This window comes from Ctenopharyngodon idella, chromosome 18 (genome assembly GCF_019924925.1).
Source record: "Ctenopharyngodon idella isolate HZGC_01 chromosome 18, HZGC01, whole genome shotgun sequence".
NCBI classification, from domain to species: Eukaryota; Metazoa; Chordata; class Actinopteri; order Cypriniformes; family Xenocyprididae; genus Ctenopharyngodon; species Ctenopharyngodon idella.
The window spans coordinates 14,301,574-14,323,407 of NC_067237.1; the positions used below are offsets into that span (position 1 = coordinate 14,301,574).

The 21,834-nt window shown below is 38.7% G+C and overlaps 2 protein-coding genes across 4 annotated transcripts; one reads left to right on the top strand and one right to left on the bottom strand.

The window, feature by feature from the left end:
- Positions 1-565: 565 nt before the first annotated feature.
- zgc:123258 (uncharacterized protein LOC641502 homolog) lies at positions 566-9,404 on the bottom strand. Of its 2 annotated transcripts, XM_051869798.1 has the most exons (17): positions 9,164-9,404; positions 8,962-9,072; positions 7,606-7,788; positions 7,437-7,526; positions 7,221-7,354; positions 6,993-7,144; positions 6,827-6,923; positions 5,721-5,822; positions 4,724-4,805; positions 4,579-4,653; positions 4,172-4,228; positions 3,990-4,046; positions 3,724-3,823; positions 2,912-2,992; positions 2,664-2,824; positions 2,326-2,359; positions 566-945 (listed from the first exon to the last, which is right to left on the bottom strand). In XM_051869798.1, exons 1-17 carry the CDS (start codon positions 9,212-9,214, stop codon positions 905-907), a joined length of 1,608 nt encoding a protein of 535 aa, XP_051725758.1. In that variant the 5' UTR covers positions 9,215-9,404; the 3' UTR covers positions 566-904. The 2 variants fall into 2 exon arrangements, with proteins under 2 accessions (XP_051725758.1, XP_051725759.1); XM_051869799.1 differs by lacking the exon at positions 2,326-2,359.
- A 6,254-nt stretch (positions 9,405-15,658) lies between these two features.
- mibp2 (muscle-specific beta 1 integrin binding protein 2) lies at positions 15,659-19,194 on the top strand. 2 transcript variants are annotated; one of them, XM_051869800.1, is made up of 8 exons: positions 15,659-15,909; positions 16,540-16,630; positions 17,510-17,558; positions 17,655-17,835; positions 17,911-17,982; positions 18,077-18,183; positions 18,778-18,872; positions 18,955-19,194. In XM_051869800.1, exons 1-7 carry the CDS (start codon positions 15,884-15,886, stop codon positions 18,864-18,866), a joined length of 615 nt encoding a protein of 204 aa, XP_051725760.1. In that variant the 5' UTR covers positions 15,659-15,883; the 3' UTR covers positions 18,867-18,872; positions 18,955-19,194. The 2 variants fall into 2 exon arrangements, with proteins under 2 accessions (XP_051725760.1, XP_051725761.1); XM_051869801.1 differs by lacking the exon at positions 17,510-17,558 and having other exon boundaries at positions 15,753-15,909.
- The last annotated feature ends 2,640 nt before the right edge of the window (positions 19,195-21,834 follow it).

Genomic DNA, 21,834 nt, shown 5'->3' on the forward strand with positions numbered 1-21,834 from the left:
CATGGAGGAGAGTAAATTATCAGGAAATTTTAATTCTCAAGTGAACTAATGCTTTAATTTACCCACACCACCAGCCTGTCCTAATCTTACCCATAACTCTCCTCAGTTAGCAGCACAAATGTTTCACAATACAACATCAACACAATAAGTATACTGGATCTAACAATTATTTTGATGATGTAGGCTAAGTGCATAAGTGACACCTAATATAAAGTGGGACCAAACTAATAATACAGACACAAAGGCAACCGCAGTTCCTGTACCATGATAGTGTCTGAAGTACATGTCAATATTATCATGGTATATGAATATGGAAATCATTTGGTGCCATAGTATTGGACCTGATGCTGCGTGAGGAGCAAACATGCATCAGCGGGTCCTTCGCTGTAGTATTATTATTATTATGCACAAGAACTCCTGTGTCAATGACACACACACACACACACACACACACCTCCAGCAGCACCTGACAGCTTCAACAAACACACACACACTCAAGCAGACACTTTACACACACTTTACACAGTCAGTGTCTGCAGCAGCTGAAATCATCAATGATCCACTGTTTTGTTTTCATATTTGTATTTATTTCAATGACAAAGGAAAAGAGTAAACTTCATTACTGTTTTGTGGAATATTTCAAACGTTACGTTATAAAATTATCACATAAAAAAAAGCGAAAGACCAAAAAACAGCAGGTTGATCTGGTAATTTAAGGCCCCTTAAAGAATCATTTTCAGACAGTCTGATATTATAGTAAAGTGTCCCAGTGTGATGATGATGATGATGCTGCTTCATCAGTCAGAAGCACGCTCATTATTCCCATCAAATCATCATGAAGATTTACAGTTGGCGTGTCGCTTGCGGCACGTGTCAGTTGGAACACGGATCAGTCACGGATCCCTCAGCAGTTCCTCACCTCTCCGGCGTATCCAGCGGCTCCATCTGAGGAGACAGAGACAGACGTTACTGTAACACGCCACATGTCCTGTGTGTGTGTGTGTGTGTGTGTGTTACAGTCCTGTGTGTGTGTGTGTGTGTGCGTGCGTGTTACAGTCCTGTGTGTGTGTGTGTGTGTGTTACAGTCCTGTGTGTGTGTGTGTGTGTGTGTGTTACAGTCCTGTGTGTGTGTGTGTGTGTGTGTGTTACAGTCCTGTGTGTGTGTGTGTGTGTGTGTGTGTTACAGTCCTGTGTGTGTGTGTGTGTGTGTTACAGTCCTGTGTGTGCGTGTGTTACAGTCCTGTGTGTGCGTGTGTGTGTGCGTTACAGTCCTGTGTGTGTGCGCGCGTGTGTGTGTATGTGTGTTACAGTCAGACTCTTGAAACACAGTTTCATGTTTAGATGTTGCTCATGATGAGGCAGTGACATGCCATGCAAAGGAAAAATAAAAAAGACTTAAAAAAAAAAAGTTCAAATTTGCTTTTAAATGTATTCAAATTTGCATGTAACTACCAGTATATGTTCAGCATGAAAATCAGTGACAATCTGTAAATATGATATTAATTTTGGTATAGTTTTAGTTTAGCATGTAATAGAATAATGGCTCTTTATTCTGTGTGTGTGAAATCTGCAGAGGAATATTTCTGCAAACAAATCAGGATTGTTCAATAACTTCAGAACTAAAAATGTATTTTAAATTTATGGGGAACAAAATGTAGGAACTACTGAAAGTGGAAAGCGCACACACAAAAATAACATTTTATACATTTATTTATACATGATTTTTCACATCAGGTTCTCCTGTGAGGATAATCCACGTATTTATTAGTGAACGAGACCCACTGTTTGTATAAAAAAGCTAAAGTGCTTCAAAACGAATCACAGTTGTCGTGTACGACGTTCACTTAAAGTAAAGTGATGTTCACACTGACAGGAGCTCAGTGAAAGCAGCAGAGCTCCACCTTATGCAAATGAGCAGCGAAGTGATGCGACAACAGTAACACCTGATTGGATGCCACCACTGAGTGAGAACAAATCAACGGTTTAACCTCTGTCAGTGTGAATCCAGCTTAACACTTGAACAGTTTCAAAAGAGGGTAAAATCAGACGTGTTATACTTCTGATTTTACTGTCAGTGACTCGTGCGTTAGTAACAGAAACTGAAAACATCAGGCAACTGATAAACATGCTGGAGAGACAGAAGCAGCTCATCTACAACACACACACACACACACACACACACACACACACACACAATCTGCGTACTGTAACGCCACCTAGTGCTGTACAGGAGTACTGCAGGACCAGAGGCAGGAGAGGAGGAAGCTGAACAAACACAACACAGACAAGAGCAAGAGTGACGAAGACTAAAACAAGAGCTCAAACCTGATAATAAGGGCTTCCTAGACTCGTCCAGAACCTGATGGAGAGCAAGTCACATTTCAAGTCTTACAACACAGCAGTTAAAACACGTCTCACTCACACAGACACAGCCAGAGAATCTGTCATTATTATTGTTTAGGCAAATATGTTGACATTTTAAGAGTTTTAATTTGCTCTGCCATGACAGTAGTTAACCTGAAAGTGAAAACACTTGCAGCGTGTCTGTGCACTGTTACTGAAGCTGGAAGCGCTCGACAATGACAAGCACATCCAGACTGTCTGCAATCAATAAGAACGGAATGATGAAGAATAAATCTTCCCATCCTATCGTTGGGACTCACCTTGGAGCTGGTACCGGCCCAGAAATCTTTGAACTCCTTGCGCACGGAGGCGAGGATGGAGCTGGTGAGGAGCGTACAGGGAACCAGGTAGAGCAGAGCAGGCTGACCCATCTTAGACAACAGCATGACCGCAAACGTCACCATGAGACCCACGGCGTACGCTAGAGTGCAAAACAACAACCGGTTAGTCCGCTCTCGATCTGTGGTTCAGGCAAGAATGGAGCACAGATCTGCTGTCGCTCTCGTACCGACAGCGCAGGAGATGAAGTAGGTTCTTCTGGAGTTTCCCGTCCACATGTCAAACCTGTGGCAGTACGCCACCAACAGCCCTGCAGAAAGAGAGTTTGATTTTTGAGACCTTTCATGTAGTGTGTAACAGAGCTGAATGTAACAGATCAAAGTGCAGAGTTTTTGTTTCCCAAAATAAAGCGATTCTGAACTGAAACGAGTCGTCAGTAATTCCAGTCTCCAGTGAACCTGCGTAGGTTTGTAACTAATTTGCATAATGCCCGCCTCTGGTCTTCATTGGCTGAACAGCGTCTCTTTGCCCCGCCCTCAATCACTGTAGTTGTATCTGAGACTGGAAGAGTTTGGTTCGTGTTGTTCATGTCGAGAAGACGCTGTTTTCTGCTGCCAAAGCAAATCCACTTTGATGAGATTGATACGATTGATACGGTAAAACCGACGCCATCGTTACTGTTCGTATCACTGTGAATCAAGAGCTGAGATTCAGATATGATAATGAGCATTTGGTTTCTGACCAATCAGAGCAGAGCAGCTCTCAGAAAGGCGGGGTTTAGAGAGACCGAATCTTCAAACAAACCGTTTCAGACAGAGAAAAGAGCTGATGCTGCAGTGGATATTATGAGAGAATTAAAGTGTTTTTGACTGTGGATGAATGTGAACCTGTTGCAGGAGACTCGAAACAACATTAGGAAACTTTAAAATATCATCATGGGGCACTTTAACGTCACTCATTCATCTTTCGAGTCTGTCGGCGTGAGGTTGGATCAGGTTTGGTCTTGATTTGACAGCGTTGTGTCTGTGTAAAAACTCTGACCTGGTATGATGATGTCACCGTAGCCCAGAATGGAGAACTGCATCATACACAGGTTCTGAGCCACCGCAGAGAACTGTGGGATACGCATCACTACAGGCAACTGGAAAACACACACAGTACAGAACACATGAGACACTATGTGAACTATATTTTCACCCAGTGATATATTTGAAGAACTTTATTCGCGTACATACAGAATCTCCCAGAACCTCCTTTAGGGGATGTCCTCATTTGTAAACATGGTATAAAGAAGAAAAATGTCTTACCTTCTCATAGGAGGACGACGACGGGTCGGCTGGAACCACCACCCCCTTGCCACCACCCTAAAACCAGAAGCAGTCGCTGAAGTTAGTCGACCGTACAACACACACACACACACACACACACACACACACACACACACACACTCACACACTCACACAAACACACACACCAGGGTCACGCTCACCTTTCCTCCACCTGCGCCCGGACCGAGAGCGACTTGCACCATGATGCTTTCTCCATTCTGAAAACACACACATTACAGTCACCATGAAATCAAAACGAACAATTGTTTTTCTGTTATATCGCAGTGTTTATTCTAAATTATTTATTTATTGTGTTAAATTCATGTTCTGGTGATCTTGAATCAGAATATCTTCTCCTCCCTCTTGCAGCATCTCTTCTCTGATGATGAGGGCGGGGCAACCTGTCACTCACATGAGATCCACCAATAGCAAACCACAACCATCCAATCAATTCCCCACAGACAGAATCAAGCCCCGCCCTACATTTATTCTTGTTTGAGAAGCGTTTCACTCAGATATACGGCACAATAGAGATGAAAAGACCAGCTCAACTTCATCTGATACTCACAGCTGTGAGGAACGGCGTGATGAAGACGAAGAAGACGTCGTAGAGGAGCAGCAGACTCAGCAGAATCACACAGATCTGCAGGAAACAACACACACACGTCAGACCCGCAGCAGAGCAGCGCCGGCCCACTGGAAACACGCCTCACCTTAAAGTTGGACAGGCTGATGGTTTTCAGGAAGTTCAGGCAGAACGCGATGCCCAACAGATCCTGAAGAATCCAGATCCACCTGAACACCAGAGCAGAAGCGCAGTAAAACACATTAGTCTCATACTTGATGAAGTTTGCATCATTGATTCTGTTATTTTCCTAAGATTTAGAGGTTTGTTCAAATTAGTCTATATTATAATTATAAAGTAATAGTGATGCAAACAGCTGACAGAACACACACACACACCCAAAATATAAAAACACACTGAATGCAGAACTGAGAGAACTCAGAACGCCCACAATGAACATTCAAAACGATGAAGGGGAAGAAAGAAATCTGTTTTGAGCTGGAAGTAAAAAGTCCTGACTGCAGCTGAACGACCTGATGCTGAGCGACAAACTCTGTGAATCACTCTGGAACAGACATGTGTGTGTGTGTGTGTGTGTGTGTGTGTGTGTGTGTGTGTGTGTTGAGTAAACGGCAGCATGACGCTCAGAAAACAAACCACATGCTATAAACACCCACTGACTGGATCAGGACAACAGTGCTGAAGTGAGTGAGTGAGTGCGTGTTTGTGTGTGAGAGTGTGTGTGAGTGAGTGTGTGTGTGAGAGAGTGTGTGTGAGTGTGTGTGTGTGTGTGTGAGAGTGTGTGTGAGTGTGTGTGTGTGTGTGTGAGAGTGTGTGAGAGTGTGTGAGAGTGTGTGAGTGTGTGTGTGTGTGTGTGTGTGAGTGTGTGTGAGTGTGTGTGAGTGTGTGTGTGTGAGAGTGTGTGTGAGTGTGTGTGAGAGAGTGTGTGTGAGTGTGTGAGAGTGTGTGAGTGTGTGTGTGTGTGTGTGTGTGTGTGTGTGTGTGTGTGAGTGAGTGTGTGTGAGTGTGTGTGTGTGTGTGTGTGTGTGAGTGAGTGTGTGTGTGTGAGTGTGTGTGTGTGAGAGTGTGAGTGAGTGTGAGTGTGTGTGTGTGAGTGTGTGTGTGTGAGAGTGTGTGTGTGTGACCTGTCATCATTCCTGTACACGCCCCAGATCACGGACAGTGTGATGCAGACGGCGGCGAGCAGCAGCGACCGCACAGACACGCTTCTCTCACGGCAGGACACGCTGGAAAAAAACAACACACACACACACACACAGATCATAAACCATGACAACAGTTACAGCTGTGTTCATACTAGCCTGAACTAGTAGCAGTCCTGCAGCACACCAGCTTCTGTTATTTTTTTCATCTGAAATGTGCTGAGACTCGAATTCCAAAACAACTTATATAATGTGATTATCATCAAGCACAGTGAACATGCTCACATTTGAGTGTGTGTTGAATGACAGAGGAATGTGAGATTATTGTACAGCTCATCACACACACACACACACACACACACACACACACACACCCCGCTAGTTTCAGTTTCACTTTAAATAAATCACTTTAGGTTTGGAGTAGAGGCGTGCGGGCCGGATTTTCACATTCATGTTTGTCACTCTTACTGTTATAGTTACAGTTATCATTACAGTTATTGTTATTATTAGTTACTGTTATAGTTATAGTAACCGTTATAGTAACAGTTGTTGATATAGTTATCATTACAGTTATTGTTAGTTACTCTTATAATAACCGTTATAGTTAGTTATTGTTATATTAGTTATTGTTTTAGTTACAGTTATCATTATAGTTATCGTTACAGATACTGCTATAGTTATAGTAACTGTTATAGTTACCATTATTGTTATAATGTTACAGTTATTATTGTTATTATGTTAGAGTTGTATATATAGTTACAGTTATTGTTATACAGTTATATTGCTATATTTTTTATTAGTTACTGTTATAGTGACGTTATATTTAGAGTTATTGTTAGTTATCATAGTTATTGTTACAGTTATCTAACAGTTACTGTTAGTTATAATAACATTATGGTTACAGTTATCATTACTGTTACAGTTATTATTATGGTTATGTTAATTATTGTTATAGTTACAGTCATTATTATAGTTAATAGTAACCATTATAATTAGTTATCGTTACAGTTATTGTTATAGTTATCATTACAGTTACGGTTTTATTAACCGTAAGCGTTCGGTGAATACACGTGCGTGTGTTTGTTCACCTGAGCGTCCCGCAGCCCACAGCCGTCATCAGAGAATCCAGGCAGTTGTAGAGCGCCGACGCTGACGCCAGGCAGAATATGACGATGATCACATAAACTACAGGAGAAAACAAGCATCAGTCACGTTCCTGGCGTCACTTCCTGTAGCTGCTGCTGTGAGACTCACCCAACCACTTGTAGAAGAAGTACATCAGCACCAGCATCACACACATCATGGCCACGAACAGCAGCACCTTCAGAGGAGAGTAGAGCGAGAGCTCGCTGCTGTCGGACCGGTCGTCGCCCGCCTCAGACGACGGACCCGCGGCCTGCCTCGCTCTGGACACACGCAGACGCAGCGTCAACACTCTGTCACATGACACGTTTAATGGTCTGAACCTGTGATGTCACTCACTTTTCTGCTGCTCCGCTCCAGAATCCGCCCATGGTCACCGTAAACACGGCGATCAACAACATGACGATGATGCTGGCGTCAAACGACGGCACAGGTGGAGCGTATAACCTCACCTCCATTCCCTGAGGAAACACCTGAGAGCAGAGACTCACCATCAACACACACTCTCACACACACACACACACACACACAGCAGAGCATGAATCTCATCTTCACCTCCAGCGCGTCCAGGAAGTCCCGGTATCTCAGCAGGGCCAGAGGAATATTCACCTTGCTGTACTCGGAGTCGTTGGCCGCTGGCGTCACCTGGTGAGATCGAGGTCAGACACTGAGGATTCACACTGTGTTTGAGGTGAAAGCGGCAGCAGATCAATCAGACTCTTACCAGATCATTGATGCTGGCGATCAGAAGCACAGGCGCGTTTAGAGTCTGAGCGACCAGAGCTTTCTGACTGAACTCACAGCCTCCGCGCATCACCACCACGGCCTTACCCTTCACAGAGCCCGGGGTCACATGACTCGCATCACACAGCTGACTGGACGTCAGGTTCACCAGCGGATAGCCCACCTACACACACACACACACACACACAGACACACACACAGAGTTGAGCAGGTCAATTGATATATTTGTAGTAGATTCACTACGGGCCCCGTTATTGTGTATAAAAAAAAAAAAACAACTTTCAAAGATTTCAAATTAATTTGACATGATTTTTGATTACAAAAATTCAATTTAACCATTAAAATGGAGTCCAGAAAAATTAAAATAGAAAAAAATGGTATTTTGAAATTTAAATATATTAAGTCGTTGAAGTTTTATGAATTTAATTAATTAGAAATGTTTTTTGATTATTAAAAGTTTTCTTTACCATTAAAATGGAATCCAGAAAAATTAAATTTGAGAAAAAATAAAACATTTTTTAGGACCCTAAAATGTTTGATTTTTGTTCAATTGTATATGATTCATGATTTCAATTAATTAGCCATGCTCTTTGATTACTAAAATTTAATTTAACCATTAAAATGGAGTCCAGAAGAGAAAAAAATACTGAATCCAGAAAAAATTAAAATGGAAAAAAAAATGGTATTTAAAAAAAAAAAAAAAAAAAAAAAAAAAACATTTCGAAAATTAAATCTATTTTTAAGTTGTTGAAGTTTTATGAATTTAATTAATTAAGACATGATTTTTGATTATTAAGTTATCTTTACCATTAGAATGGAATGCAGAAAAATTAATACAAAAACACATTTGAGAAAAAATAAAACATTTTATAGGACCTTAAAATTTTGATATTTGTTAAACTTTAATAAACTGTATACGTTTCATGATTTCAATTAGACAAAATCATATCATATTATTTTAAATCTATTATTTAATAATAATAATAATAATTAATTTTAAATGAATTTTAATTGTATGGATTTGAATTGATTGACTACTAAAATTTAATTTAACCATTAAAATAAAATCCAGAAAAATTACAACATAAAAAAAAAACTGAATTTGGGACAAATAAAACGAATTTGAGAAAAACTATAGCCTACTATAAACTATATTTAATAGGATCCTAAAGAAGATATTTTTGCTAAACTTTAATAAATTGTTAAATTATATCAGTTTCATGATTTCAATTAATTAGACATGCTTTTTGATTGCTAAAATTGAATTTAACCATTAAAACCAGGTGGTCCAGAACAAATACAACATAAACGCTGAGTTTGAGGGAGGTGGTCTCACAGCTTCACTCGGGCTCTGGGAGATGTTGCTCCAGGTTGAGTTGTACACCAGACAGTATTCTCGGACTGTAGATCCATTCGACACGCGCAGAATCGCCTCCTGACCGTCGACCTGAGACACACACACACACACACACACACTCGCTGATTCACTCATTAATGGCGCTTCAGTGTCTGACAGACTCGTTATTTCCAGCGCTCACCTGAGAGAAGAACAGCAGCAGCAGGAGGAACATCAACACTTTCACTGCCATCACTGTCACATCCGCTCCGAACGAGTTCCGAGGACTTTCTGCAGTCGTATTTAACTGAAAATCGCTTTAAAATCGTAAACTCGCTTTCTAAGTTTCGCTTCTGATCGCTTCTGTCATGTTTACAGTGACGGTAAATAAATGCTTTCACTTCCTCTTCCGCGTTCGGCCGCTCGATCACATGACTGTGATGCGTCACGCTCAAAGTCAACGCTTAAAAAATAGAAATAAAACTTTGTGCAGTCTACTCTATTTGTACTATATATATATATATATATACACTTAATAGATTACATACTTAAAGTCTTTTTGGTGTATTTATTTCCTCGAGAGTTAGTGTGAAGGTGATGATACACGGGGCAACTGTTTGAGCAATGTTGCCGAACGATGATGCTTGGGCACTTTCCCATTGGGAATGAATATCCAGAGAGAAATTTGTTGCCCGTTCTCAATGGGAAAGTGCCCAAGCATCATCTTTTGGCAACATTGCTCAAAAAGTTGCCCCGTATTTCATCACCTTGAGTGTTTCTAAACCTGAAGGTCTGGAACTCTAAGAACTGACAAAACCTGAAAAACCAGAGACGTCTGCTTCATCTAAGAATGTGTGATTATAATAATATGATGTATTTTCCCTCATGAAGTACAAGAACACGATGCAAACACAAAGTTTTATAAGGTTGTAATTTTATTTAGGCATCAGAATGAAAATGAACACGATTTGTACAAAAATACTTTCCTGTCAACGCATCCCGTGAGAGCGTCACAAATATTACAGTCAGATGCACATTTCAAGTTTACGGCCAACAGCACATTTAAAAGATAAAAACAAAAGAAGAACATCCCGTGAGCCGGGGAACATGGGAAAGGTACAAAACTTAACAAAAAGCGGTTCTTACAGACCTAATACCAGCGTTTGGTGTGTGAGTTTGTGTGGCCAGCCACCAGTAAACCATGAGATGAACAGAGATTCATGGGAAACTCTAATCAGAATATTGATCCTCACACAGTAATCATGTTTCTGATCATTCTCTACCGTTACAGGTCTTTTGTACAGAAGCAGTAAAAGATCAGCAGTGCTTTCATTACAGATATCTACAGCCGTCGACGCCAGCGCTGCTCCAGTGTCTTCAGAGGACGAGACTGAAACACAAACACCAGCTGTTATTACACACACACACACACACACACACACACACACACACACACACACACACACACAGGAATCTGAGCTTCATGCCACACAGACACGTGACAGATCTCTGAGAACATGCAGGACTGGATCTTCTCACACAGATCTGACCATGTCACAATGATTGTTGTCTTTATATTAACATGCAGAATAAGAGCCGAACGTGAACTCAGATTTGGTTTCATGTTGACTTTAAATCATCAGTGAGCTTTGATACTTGTTTCTGCCACGGAGTAAAAAAGAATAAATTACCACTTTTCTCTCACAATTCTGAGTTTATTTCTCACAAGTCAATTCTGAGAGAAAGTGTCCAATTATCTTTTTTATTTTGTTATTCCAAAAAAACAGAATTGCAAGGGGGAAAAAAGACATTAAAAAGCCACAGTTTCCTTTTTTTATTTTGTTCTGTGGTAAAAAAATATATAATTGCAAGATTAAAAGTCAGAATTTTGAGATAAAAAGTTGTAATTACTTTTTATTTTATTCTGGGACAAATAAAAACAGAAGTTCGAGATTCCAAGAAAAAAAGTAAGAATTGCAAGTTTATGATTCGTGAATCTGAGGGAAAAAGCCAGGATTGTGCGCTATAAACTCGGATATACGTTTGGACTTGTGAGAAAAAAGTTGCAATTACCTTTATTATTTTATTATTCTGTGACAAACAAAAGAAACTGGGGGAAAAATTACGAACAGAAAAAGTCAGAATTGTGAGACTCGGAATTATGAGAAAAGAAGACGTTAAAAAGTTGCAGTTTCTTTTTTATTTTGTTCTGTGGAGGGGATATATATATATATATAATTATGAGATGTAAACTCAGAATTCCAAGTTAGAATTGCGAGTTTATAATTCGTGAATCTGAGGAAATAAACTCGGAATTAAACGCTATAAAGTCGGAATCGGAAGAAATATGTTCGGAATTGCAAGAAAAAAAGTTGCAATTGCCTTTTTTATTTTATTATTCTGTGACAAACAAAAAAAACTGGAAGAAAAAAAAAAAACAGAATTACGAACAGAAAAAGTCCGAATTGTGAGATAAAAAGTTGCAATTACCTTTTTTTAATCATTTTGTTATTCTGGGATGACAAAAAAAATCAGAATTTCGAGATGTAAACTCAGAATTCCAATAAAAAAAGTCAGAATTGTGAGTTTATAATTTGTGAATCTGCGGAAAAAAGCCAGGATTGTGAGATATAAACTCGGAATTGCACGCTATAAAGTCGGAATATAAACGGACGTGCGAGTTTTAAAGTCCAAATCACAAGATATACATTCAGAATAGCGTTTTATTGTTTGTTTGTTATTCCATGGCAGAAAAAAACAGAATTGTGAGGGAAAGAAGTCTGAATTGTGAGATTTAAACTAGGAATTGTTAGAAAACAGTCCGAATTTTCTTTTTTATTCTTTTTACTCCGTTGCAGAAACAAGCTTCTACAGTGAGCACTAGATCAACAGTTCCTCCGTCCTGATCTAGAAGCTTCTAGAGTCACTCCAGTGAATGTAGTCACCTGACTAGCCTTGAACGCTCTCCGCTGTGCCGTTCCCGTAACCGCCTTTGGATTTCATCTGCGCTTGCACCGAGTCCACCTGCCGAGACAGACGGACAGAACACATCAGGTGATCATCGTTTACTCCACCAGCTGAGTGTTTGTTAGTCAAATATCCTCTTTCCCAAACTCATGAGCTCATGTAAATCCTGCTTATTTGAAACATGAATCTCAGGAAAACATGTCTGGGTCACATTACAAGACAAAAGACAGAAATTAATGGTAATATTTTTGGTGTTTAATAAGTATACAATAATATTTTGTATAGATAATGAAAGCTTTTTACATTTATTTTTGCATTATAACATTTTCATTTCAATCAATTTATGACAATTAAGCACATTTCTCTACGGAAGAGGATTAGGGCCAAGCAATAATAAAAACATGAAATCATCTTGAGATTAAAGTCATTATAATGCGTTAAATTGAGAAAAAAGTAGAAATAAAATGTAGAGAATAAACTCATTAAATTGAGAATAAAGTCATTGTGTTTCGAGAAAAAACTCGTTAAATTTGAGAAAAAGTCGAAATAAAGTGTCGAGAATAAACATTCGATCAGCGTCATGTTCACTGCGTACTGATAGAGTTTTTTCTCGAAACATGACTTTATTATTAAAATTTAACAAGTTTATTCTCAACATTTTATTTCAACATTTTTTTTCTGAAAATATAACGAGTTTTTTCTCAAAACATGACATTATTATCAAACTTTATTCTCAACATTTTATTTAGACTTTTGTTCTTGAAATGTAACGAGTTTAATCTCTCGTTATAATGACTTTAAACTCGAGATGGTTTAATTTTTTATTATTGTTTGGCCCTAATCCTCTTCCGTACATTTCCCCCCTAAATTCTCATTACTGTAAAGCAAAAAATAATGATGCTGCTTTATCATTTATACTTTCCCATTTATCATGGGAAAATTTATGCAGATTTAACCCTCTTTTTCGACCCGGGACGTCATTCACCAACCTCCCCCTCATTCATGTTCAACCTTGATTCATCATGAACAATATAACAAGAAAAAATTACAAAAGAATGTCTGTTTTCAAATGATTTTTTGTAGAAAGTGTATCGTGTAAGTCAATGTAAGTATATTTTTTCTGAGCAAACTCAAAACTGAGAGACGTCATGATTTAATATAAACGTGTTTGATAATATTTTATATTTAACAAATGTTGCAGTGCACAAAAACATAACAGTCCTAAGACATAAAAAAAAATCTTTTGCAGTGAAATATGGCAGAGTCATACTCACAGCTGGCATACCCATGTCTCCAGAGCCCACGTGTGTCATGTGAACGAAGTTTGTGGGTTCTCCGATCATGGAGCGATCTATCCTCCGCCTCCGCTTCTGCAATTCACACACAACACCGAGAACAATGAGCCGAGACACAGGAAGACACGCTGCGTCGAGCCTCTGACGGGTTCAGCTCAGATCTGAGTCTCCGCTCACACCGAACCCTCGACTCGTAACAGCTGAAGCGTGTGTTTAGCGTGTTTTGACTCACGGGTTGCGGCTGTTCAGCGACGCAGCAGCTGAAACACACCCAGAACTCTGTCATGCTCCTTCTGCAGAGACTTCCTCCGACTGACTTTCTTTTCTCTCTTCCTGTGTGTCTTGCAGTATTGTGCTCTCGCTCAGCGGCCACAAGCGTCTGCCGGAAGCTGATTTCACATGTGAGGCGTCGCTGATGGGGGTCTCTGGATCCTCCTGAAAGATGGAGGACATCAGCATCACACACACACACACACACACGTTCTCTGTCTCATGAATGTGTGAATACTGCTGAAGCTCTGTTTACACATTTAAGAGAAACATGTACACTCGCCCTCAAAAGTTTTGAATAATTAAGATTTTTTAATGTTTTTGAAAGAGTCTCTTCTGCTGTCCAAGGCTGAATTTATTTGATCAAAAATACTGTAAAAATTATGAAATATTATTCCAGTGTAAATCAGCTGTTTTCTATGTGAATATATAGTAAAGTGTAATTTATTCCTGTGATCAAAGCTGAATTTTCAGCATCATTACTCCAATCTTCAGTGTCACATGATCCTTCAGAAATCCTCAACATTTATGATTACTATCAATTTTAAAAACAGTTCACATTTTTGTGGAAACTGTCATAAATTACCACTTAAGTCAGTAAAATAAAAAATTAATATTTTTATTCAACAAGGACACATTAAACTGATCAGAAGTGACAGTAAAGACATTTATAATTTTACTAAATACTCTATTTCAAATAAATGCTGTTCTTTTGAACTTTCTATTAATCAAATAATCGTGAAAAATAAAGTGTATCACAGTTTCCACAAAAATCTGACTGTTTTCAACATTGATAATAATCAGAAATGTTTCTTGAGCATCAAATCATCATATCAGAATGATTTCTGAAGGATCATGTGACACTGAAGACTGGAGTAATGATGCTGAAAATTCAGCTTTGATCAAAAACCATCAAACAGCAGATGATCATCGATTTCATTATCAGATCAAATCTGAGTCTCACACGACAGAATCTTATTTGGTCTTAGAATATAAGTGCAGCGATTTAGAGCTGTTACAGGTGTCAAAAGCTGTTAAATATTACATAAATCATTTATATTCATCTAATATGAATATATACAAACGCGCAGCAGGAAACCTCAGCCACAAACTAGCATGCTAACAGTCAAACAAGCTCTTGTACAGCACAGTTTAAGGAACAAAATTAAGTTGAGTTGAAAAGACAATCTTTAATAATACAAGTCGCGCCTATAATAACTCATTTTTGTCCGAAATGTTTAAATAAAAAGGGAAGATGTGATGCCTTACCTCGAGCACTTCCTGAAAGTGTCTGTCAGGGAGCTGACGGTGACTCCGCCCTCTTCCGCCGCGCTCCGTTCAAATGAATCATGGGACATGTAGTTTTGTGTATTGATCGTGCCGCATTTACCTCAAATATTGTTTAACGTAATTTTTTATTTTTATTTTAACGAACTAAAACTTGAAAACCCGCCAGGATTTTCATGAACACGATATAAAACTGTACCTGATGATAAAAGCTCGTCTTCTCCACCAGGGGGCGCAGCTCATGTAATGTTTTATTGCTTCAAACTCCTTTCGACGGACATCGATTCAGGAACTGTAATAAATGAATTTATTATTTATTTAAAATATTTGCTGTTTGTTTGTAAGAACTTATTTAAAAAATAGGAAAAGTAACTAAGATGAGCCTGGATGCCATAAGAATTTAGAATTTAACAAACATTTATGCATAACTTTGAGGCGCATGGCAGTTGCATATTTTAAGTGTTTGATCTGAAAAGATTTGTGTGCTTATGTGTGGAATGTGGATCCAAATGAATCCATGTAAGGAATAAACGGTTCATGGAAAAACACTGAACACTTCCAGAACTCTTCATCACGTCCCACACGAAACAAAAAGAAACAATTTACATCAACAAAAAAGAAGTTTAAGTATAAAATATTTAGCCAAAAGAAATACCAAGATTCGTCAAATTAAAAATATTAGTTTTTCTTTAGTAACGTATTTAAAAAAATTCCACTCAGATTTGCAAAGGGAAATCAGGAAACAAAAATATCGTTTGACTGCCTCACTTGTGCCACCCACGCTGGGCGGAGCTTAAGCAGGATAAGGATCCAGCTCTCTGATTGGTCGGGTGTGGTTTCCCGTAGGCCTGCTGCGTTTATATAGCCAATCAGCGCGCAGCAGAGAGTAGTGTCTGAACGGTCGCGAGCACACGAGTTTCTCTTGGTGGAAGATTGCGAGGAAGCGCCATCGTCCAGCTTTCATTCAACGTCATGGAGGACTCGAGTAGTTGACATTTCCTTAAACCTTCTCTTTTCACGCTTTCCTTCGTACGGTCATCGATCCGTATTTGGTGTAATCAACGACTTTTCCCACATTGACGCGCGCCTGTCTCAGTTTGAGGATGAAGCTCATCATCGGCATCGGAGGGTGAGTGTGTGGAGCGCGTGCTCGATGCTGGCCGCGTGGTGTGCGCGTGCCACTCATTCTATTTGTGAAAGAAATCACCACAGCAACCGCATTTCCCGCCAGAGTACCTCAGTTAAACGTTTTCACGATGGCTGTGATCAAAAAGATTTTACAAAGATTCTGAAGCGTTATTAATTCACGTGTAGCGCAGAAGACGACTTAAAACCAATGTCATGAATTAATAACGCTTCAGAATCTTTGTAAAATCTTTTTGATGACAGTCACGGCAAAAAAAGTGACTACGGTAAATCGGCACACGCTACCATTACTTTGGTAACCTAATGTAACCGTTACTTTAGATTATTCCGTTGTGAGCATGTGATGCAGTTTGTGTTATTTATGTGGTATTTTTTTAAATGTCTGTAAATTATAATGTTTTTATGTTTCATTTAACATCTGTCCGAAGGACTACAGTTGAAAATTAGCCAGATGTCTAATACTGTAAAGCAAATAAAGTAAAGGCGTGGCACTCCAGTTTGGTGGTACTTCGGTATTTGGTGCTGAATGATTGACACATTCATATTGGCATCTAAAATAATAACACAATGTATGTCCAAAACAATAATGTAATGCATATGTTTCGCCCCACAGGGTCACAAACGGGGGTAAAACGACACTGACGGACAGACTGATCAAGAACCTGCCCAACTGCTGTGTGGTCCATCAGGATGATTTCTTCAAGGTCAGTATAATAAGAAACCAGAGCTTTACATTCAGCTGTAGGGCTGGGCAATGACACAAATTTCACGATTCAATTCAATATCGAATTCAATTTGCTTCGATATCTCTATCTTCGGTATAGTACAGTTACGTGTCAGTTTTTCTCAAGGTAAACAATCTCTCTCAAATAAAGCTGTAAACTAAACAGGAACCCTATCGAACATTTAAAAAGTGTCTGTCATAAAACTTGTTTTCATGGCGGGTTTATTCAAACATGCATTAAATATTGAAGAACGGGTTAAGATATAATAATCTAATATAGTTAAAATATTCTCTCGAGTTATTTTTCTAGCTAACTATTGAGTTTATAGACACTGAATCTCTTTTCTGAGGTAAATTACGTCACATTATTGTTCTCAAACTGTTTAATCTAAATCTTTCCGCGTTGAAACGCTAATTGATTACATAGACATGATTCATTTCAGTAAGTTGTTCTGAATCTTTCAACATTCCTTCTGATGTTCATTCATGTTTATTTGGTGCTGTAACTAGTAGTAAAGAGACAATTGGTTCACGAAAGCCACAAAAACACATTTATTGACTTAATTTAATAATAATATAGGCAGAATTTGAAAGCTGAGACTTTGCTTCATATCAAAAGTATCAAAGATTATTGGATTGCAGGTACTACAAATATTGTTTAGTGAAGTTTTGTACATTCGTCAACTGAAAACAGCATCTAAAAGATAAATTTAAGAATCCATATGGGTTCATCAAAATTAAAATCGAGCATTCGATATTCCCAGCCCAGCCCTAGTCAGCTGTTTATCAGGTTTAGCGGTGGTGTTGGGATGATCCGAGCACAGTGTTCTGGAGTGCATCTCATTGGTGTATGTTTCAGCCCCAAGATGAGATTGAAGTTGGTGAAGATGGCTTTAAGCAGTACGATGGTAAGCCAAGGGCTTGGTGTGTGTGGTTTTGCATGTTCATTTAACTGAGACGCCTGTTATGCATGTCCCCTCCACTCATTTGTTGCGTGTTTGCAGTCATCAGCGCTCTGGACATGGACGCCATGATGAGCACCATCACCGCCTGGCAGCAGAACCCCGTCAAGTTTGAACGATCTCACGGCGTCAACATCAGCCTGGATTCGGAGATCCTTTCGCACGCTCAGGATGAGGACATTCATATCCTGATCGTGGAGGGTTTCCTGCTCTACACCTACGGGTGAGTGTCACATACACACACGATTGAACGCGGCCGGAGACGTGCTTTTACTGAACGCTGCTTTCTTCTGCACAGACCTTTGATCGATGTGTTCGACCAACGATACTTTATTTCCATTCCATACGAAGAATGCAAAAAGAGGAGGAGGTGAGTGTCACACCTGCCGCGTTTGGAGGAGGAACAGGAGGAGATTCGACGCGCACCTGATCTCACTGTGTGTGTGTGTGTGTGTGTGTTTCAGTTCAAGGAACTATGCCGTCCCGGACCCCCCTGGTCTGTTCGACGGACATGTCTGGCCCATGTATGTGAAACATACTAAAATCATGGAAGACTCAGGAGTTGATGTCGGTAAGTGTCGTATCTTGAATTCTATTGCTATTTTTCCATCCATTTTTTTATGTTTTTATATTGCATAAAAAATGCTGGATAAAATTGAGGTGGATGATGTTTTATTCGATAAGAAGACGTACGCAAAAACTGCACTGTAAACACATTTACCGAATAAATCCCTCATGTGACGTTGCCTCAGTAGAGGCTGTGATTGGATAACTGGACTAACCAGCGGTCCAATCACATCACAGCATCTCAAATGTTGGTTCTGAAACATCTGAGTCAAAGTCTGTCATCAGAATGATTTGGTTTAATTCCCTCCCAGAAGCATCTCACACGATTGTGTGACAAACACCAGGATCCGAACGCAAGATCACATGACAGCGTTTGTGTTTCGTCTGACGCTCTGAGACCAACTCATTTATGATGGAGGAGAAAAAGAGCCCGATTGAAACAACTTAGTTTTATTACTGATATTTTGCGCCAACTTCTCAGTATGTGACGATTTTGTTCCCTTGAACACATGGGATGGAAACGCTGCTTTATCCACAAATGATTTATGTCATATATATACGAAGTCCTCACTAATATCCGTTTGTTTTTGTGTTTCAGTGCAACTAGACGGAACCATGTCTAAGGAACAGCTGTACAACCTTGTGTACGGAAACATTCTGAACCGCATCCAGAAGGATATGCCCTGAACAAAGGTACACGTTTACACTGATGCTTTCATCCAGAGTGACTTCATCACCTCTTCTGTTCAGTGATCATGTGACGTCTGTGTTTCAGATCTGTTGATCGGCTTCTGCAGGAGGAAGCGTTTTATATGGACTCCTGCGCAGCAGCGTATACTCCGGCCCGCGGCCCAGACAGCGTCTGCATTGCTGTTGTTTTTTATCTGTTTTTATATCCTCTGTATTTATTTATCATCACGCTGTTATAAATCTACTCGTCTGTATCAACATCAGGACTGAGAATGATCATGCATGGTTGCAGCTACAAGCACATAATAAAATGAAGCTCCTGCGACACGTTTGTTGTTGTTTGTTTCTCTCGAGTGACTCATGCTGTTTAATAAAGGGTTCATTCATGCAAAAATGAAATGAGTCATTCCAAACCCAACAGAATGATGTTCATCTGCTCTTCACTGTAATGAATGCAAACGCTGACATGAAAATATCAAAATAGTCCATACAACTTGTGTTTAATTCCCAGTGTTCATTATAATTGGATAATTAGTATATACTGTTTCCTGGTCACTAAGTCCTCTGAAGACTTTGGCTGCGTATGAAATCACATACTTCTATATAGTCGGTACAAAAACCGTATGTGATGAAAGTATGTCTGAATTCACAGCACTCATAAAAGAGTAGGATAAAGTCCCTGGATGACCTACTTTTTCTGCTGAGACACTGAAGTGTGCATATGATGCACACTTTACTATCCCATGAGGCCATGGGAAAGGATTTATGAATGGCATTGGTAGGTCACATGATAATGCCAACATGGTAAATGTAGTACGTCCAGGTTACAATAATATGGTACAGAACTTTTTTTTAGCAGTTGCAAAGTAATTTTCATGTAATAAGTACGTACTTGAGAGAGTACGTGATTTAGTATATTTAACACAGAGCAGGTCAGGTAACTAAGGTAACACAACACATGGTTCCTGCCTGGAGATGTGTGTGATATTTACTGCACATTCAGAGGCTGTGACTGTTTTGGAAGACAGTGTGTTTATGTCGGTCAGTGAGAGCAGAGCTGTCATTATGGTTTCCCTCATATTTTTTCTTGAACACATCCTCTCAGACGCTCACCACTAAACACGGCCCTGACTCACTGCAGCTGCGCCGGCTGATACTGCAGTATCTCACTGGATGCAGTAACACTAGATGTGTTGCATCACCGTGTGCGGAGCTGATTAAACTGAGGTCAATAGCTGTGAGTTTATAGATCATCACTGGAACACAACCAGCTGCTTTATAATAACTGTTAGAGGTTCTTCTACTTATTTATCCTCTGAGAAGCCCATTTCCACCACATAACAAATGCTCTTGTCAATCATAAAAAGTTGAAATAATAACAAGCAAAAAAGTCAAAATTATTACATACTATATCACTTAAAAGTGTTAATTATTAAAGTTGAAATTGACAAAAAGTTGAAATTATGACAAACTAAGTCAAAATTATGATAGTCACAATAATATAAATATATATGACATTCATAATTGAGTCTTAATTATGACATAAGTCAAAATTTACATACTAAGTTATTATAAAATATGCCAAAATTATGACTTCAAAAGTAATTATGACAATGTTGAAATTATGACAAAAAAATTTGTCATAATTCAAAAAAAAAAAATGAAATTGACATAAAAAGTCATAATTACGACAAAATGTAGAAACTGACAGTGTCTAAATTGACAAAAGTTAAAATTGACAAAATCATAATTGACATAAAAAGTAGAAATTGATCAAAAGGTGAAAATGAAGTCAAAATTAATTTTTGTAATTGACAAAAAGTTGAAATTATGACAAACTAAGTCAAAATGATGACAAGAAAGTCAAAATTGACATAATAAGCCAAAATTGACAATTATGACAAGTGGGTTAAGTCAAAAATATTACATAAAAAGTTATGACACACTAAGTTGAAATCATAACTTAAGTTGTAATTATGACAAAAAGTCAAAATTATGACATAAAAAGTCGAAATTGATATAAAAGTTGAAATTATGACTTGTAATTATGACACAAAGTCATAGTAGAAAGTAGAAATTGACATATTAAGTCAAAATTATGACAAAAAGTCGATGTTATAACATAAAAAGCTGAAATTATGACAAACTAAGTCAAAACTGAGAAGTCGAAATTATGACAAAAGTTGAAATTGACAGAAAGTCGAAATTGGCATACTAAGCCGAAATTATGACATAAAAAGTTGGAATTATTACAAACCAAGTCAAAATTATGATTTTTGTAAAAAGTAGAAATTAACATATCAAGTCGAAAATGGCAAAAATTATTACAAATTAAAAAGTCATAATTATAACAATTATAGAAATTGACAAAAAATCAAAATTACGACAGTTAAAACTGACTTAAAAAGTTATAATTACGACAAATAGTCAAAATTATGACGTTATGATACAGAAAGTCATAATTTCAAATTACTTAAATTGATAACTTAATTATGACTTAGTGTGTCACAATTTTGACTTTTTATGTCATAATTAAGATTTACTAAAGCATGATTTTGTTCTTCTGTGGCACAAATGGACTTCCATAGAGTTCAGTGTTTCAGAATCATATAAATACTGAAGCGTCTCTGACAGCGAGTGAGATCCAGCTGAAGGTCAGCCGTGAGTTCAGTCCGAGCTGAAGGTCAGTGAAGCTTGTCTGGACGTCTCGGTCATTATGAACACTCATTGTGTCCTGCGTGAATTACGCCACTGAAATGAGTGTGTATGAAGAATGTGCTGTTCATAAACCTGAAATAGACAGAAAACACAAACTGACCCCAAACCCACTGACCACAGCCAACCAACGGCCCACATTCACATAACGCCTGATTTACCACTGTATACAGAAACAAATGTGGGTCATACAGAGGCCTGTGGTCATGTGACTCATCAGTGTGTCTGAAATCTTCACTAATGTCAACTT

What these genes read in the sequence shown, in the direction of transcription:
- zgc:123258 (XM_051869798.1), bottom strand. Translation starts at nt 9,214, where the DNA reads ATGGCAGTGAAAGTGTTGATGTTCCTCCTGCTGCTGCTGTTCTTCTCT. An exon ending in CTTCATCTCCTGCGCTGTCG is followed by an intron (nt 2,825 to 2,911) that starts GTACGAGAGCGA and finishes TTTGCACTCTAG; the next exon opens with CGTACGCCGTGGGTCTCATG. An exon ending in GGGCCGGTACCAGCTCCAAG is followed by an intron (nt 2,360 to 2,663) that starts GTGAGTCCCAAC and finishes GCTCTCCATCAG; the next exon opens with GTTCTGGACGAGTCTAGGAA.
- mibp2 (XM_051869800.1), top strand. Translation starts at nt 15,884, where the DNA reads ATGAAGCTCATCATCGGCATCGGAGG. An exon ending in TGGCTTTAAGCAGTACGATG is followed by an intron (nt 17,559 to 17,654) that starts GTAAGCCAAGGG and finishes GCGTGTTTGCAG; the next exon opens with TCATCAGCGCTCTGGACATG. An exon ending in TTCCTGCTCTACACCTACGG is followed by an intron (nt 17,836 to 17,910) that starts GTGAGTGTCACA and finishes TCTTCTGCACAG; the next exon opens with ACCTTTGATCGATGTGTTCG.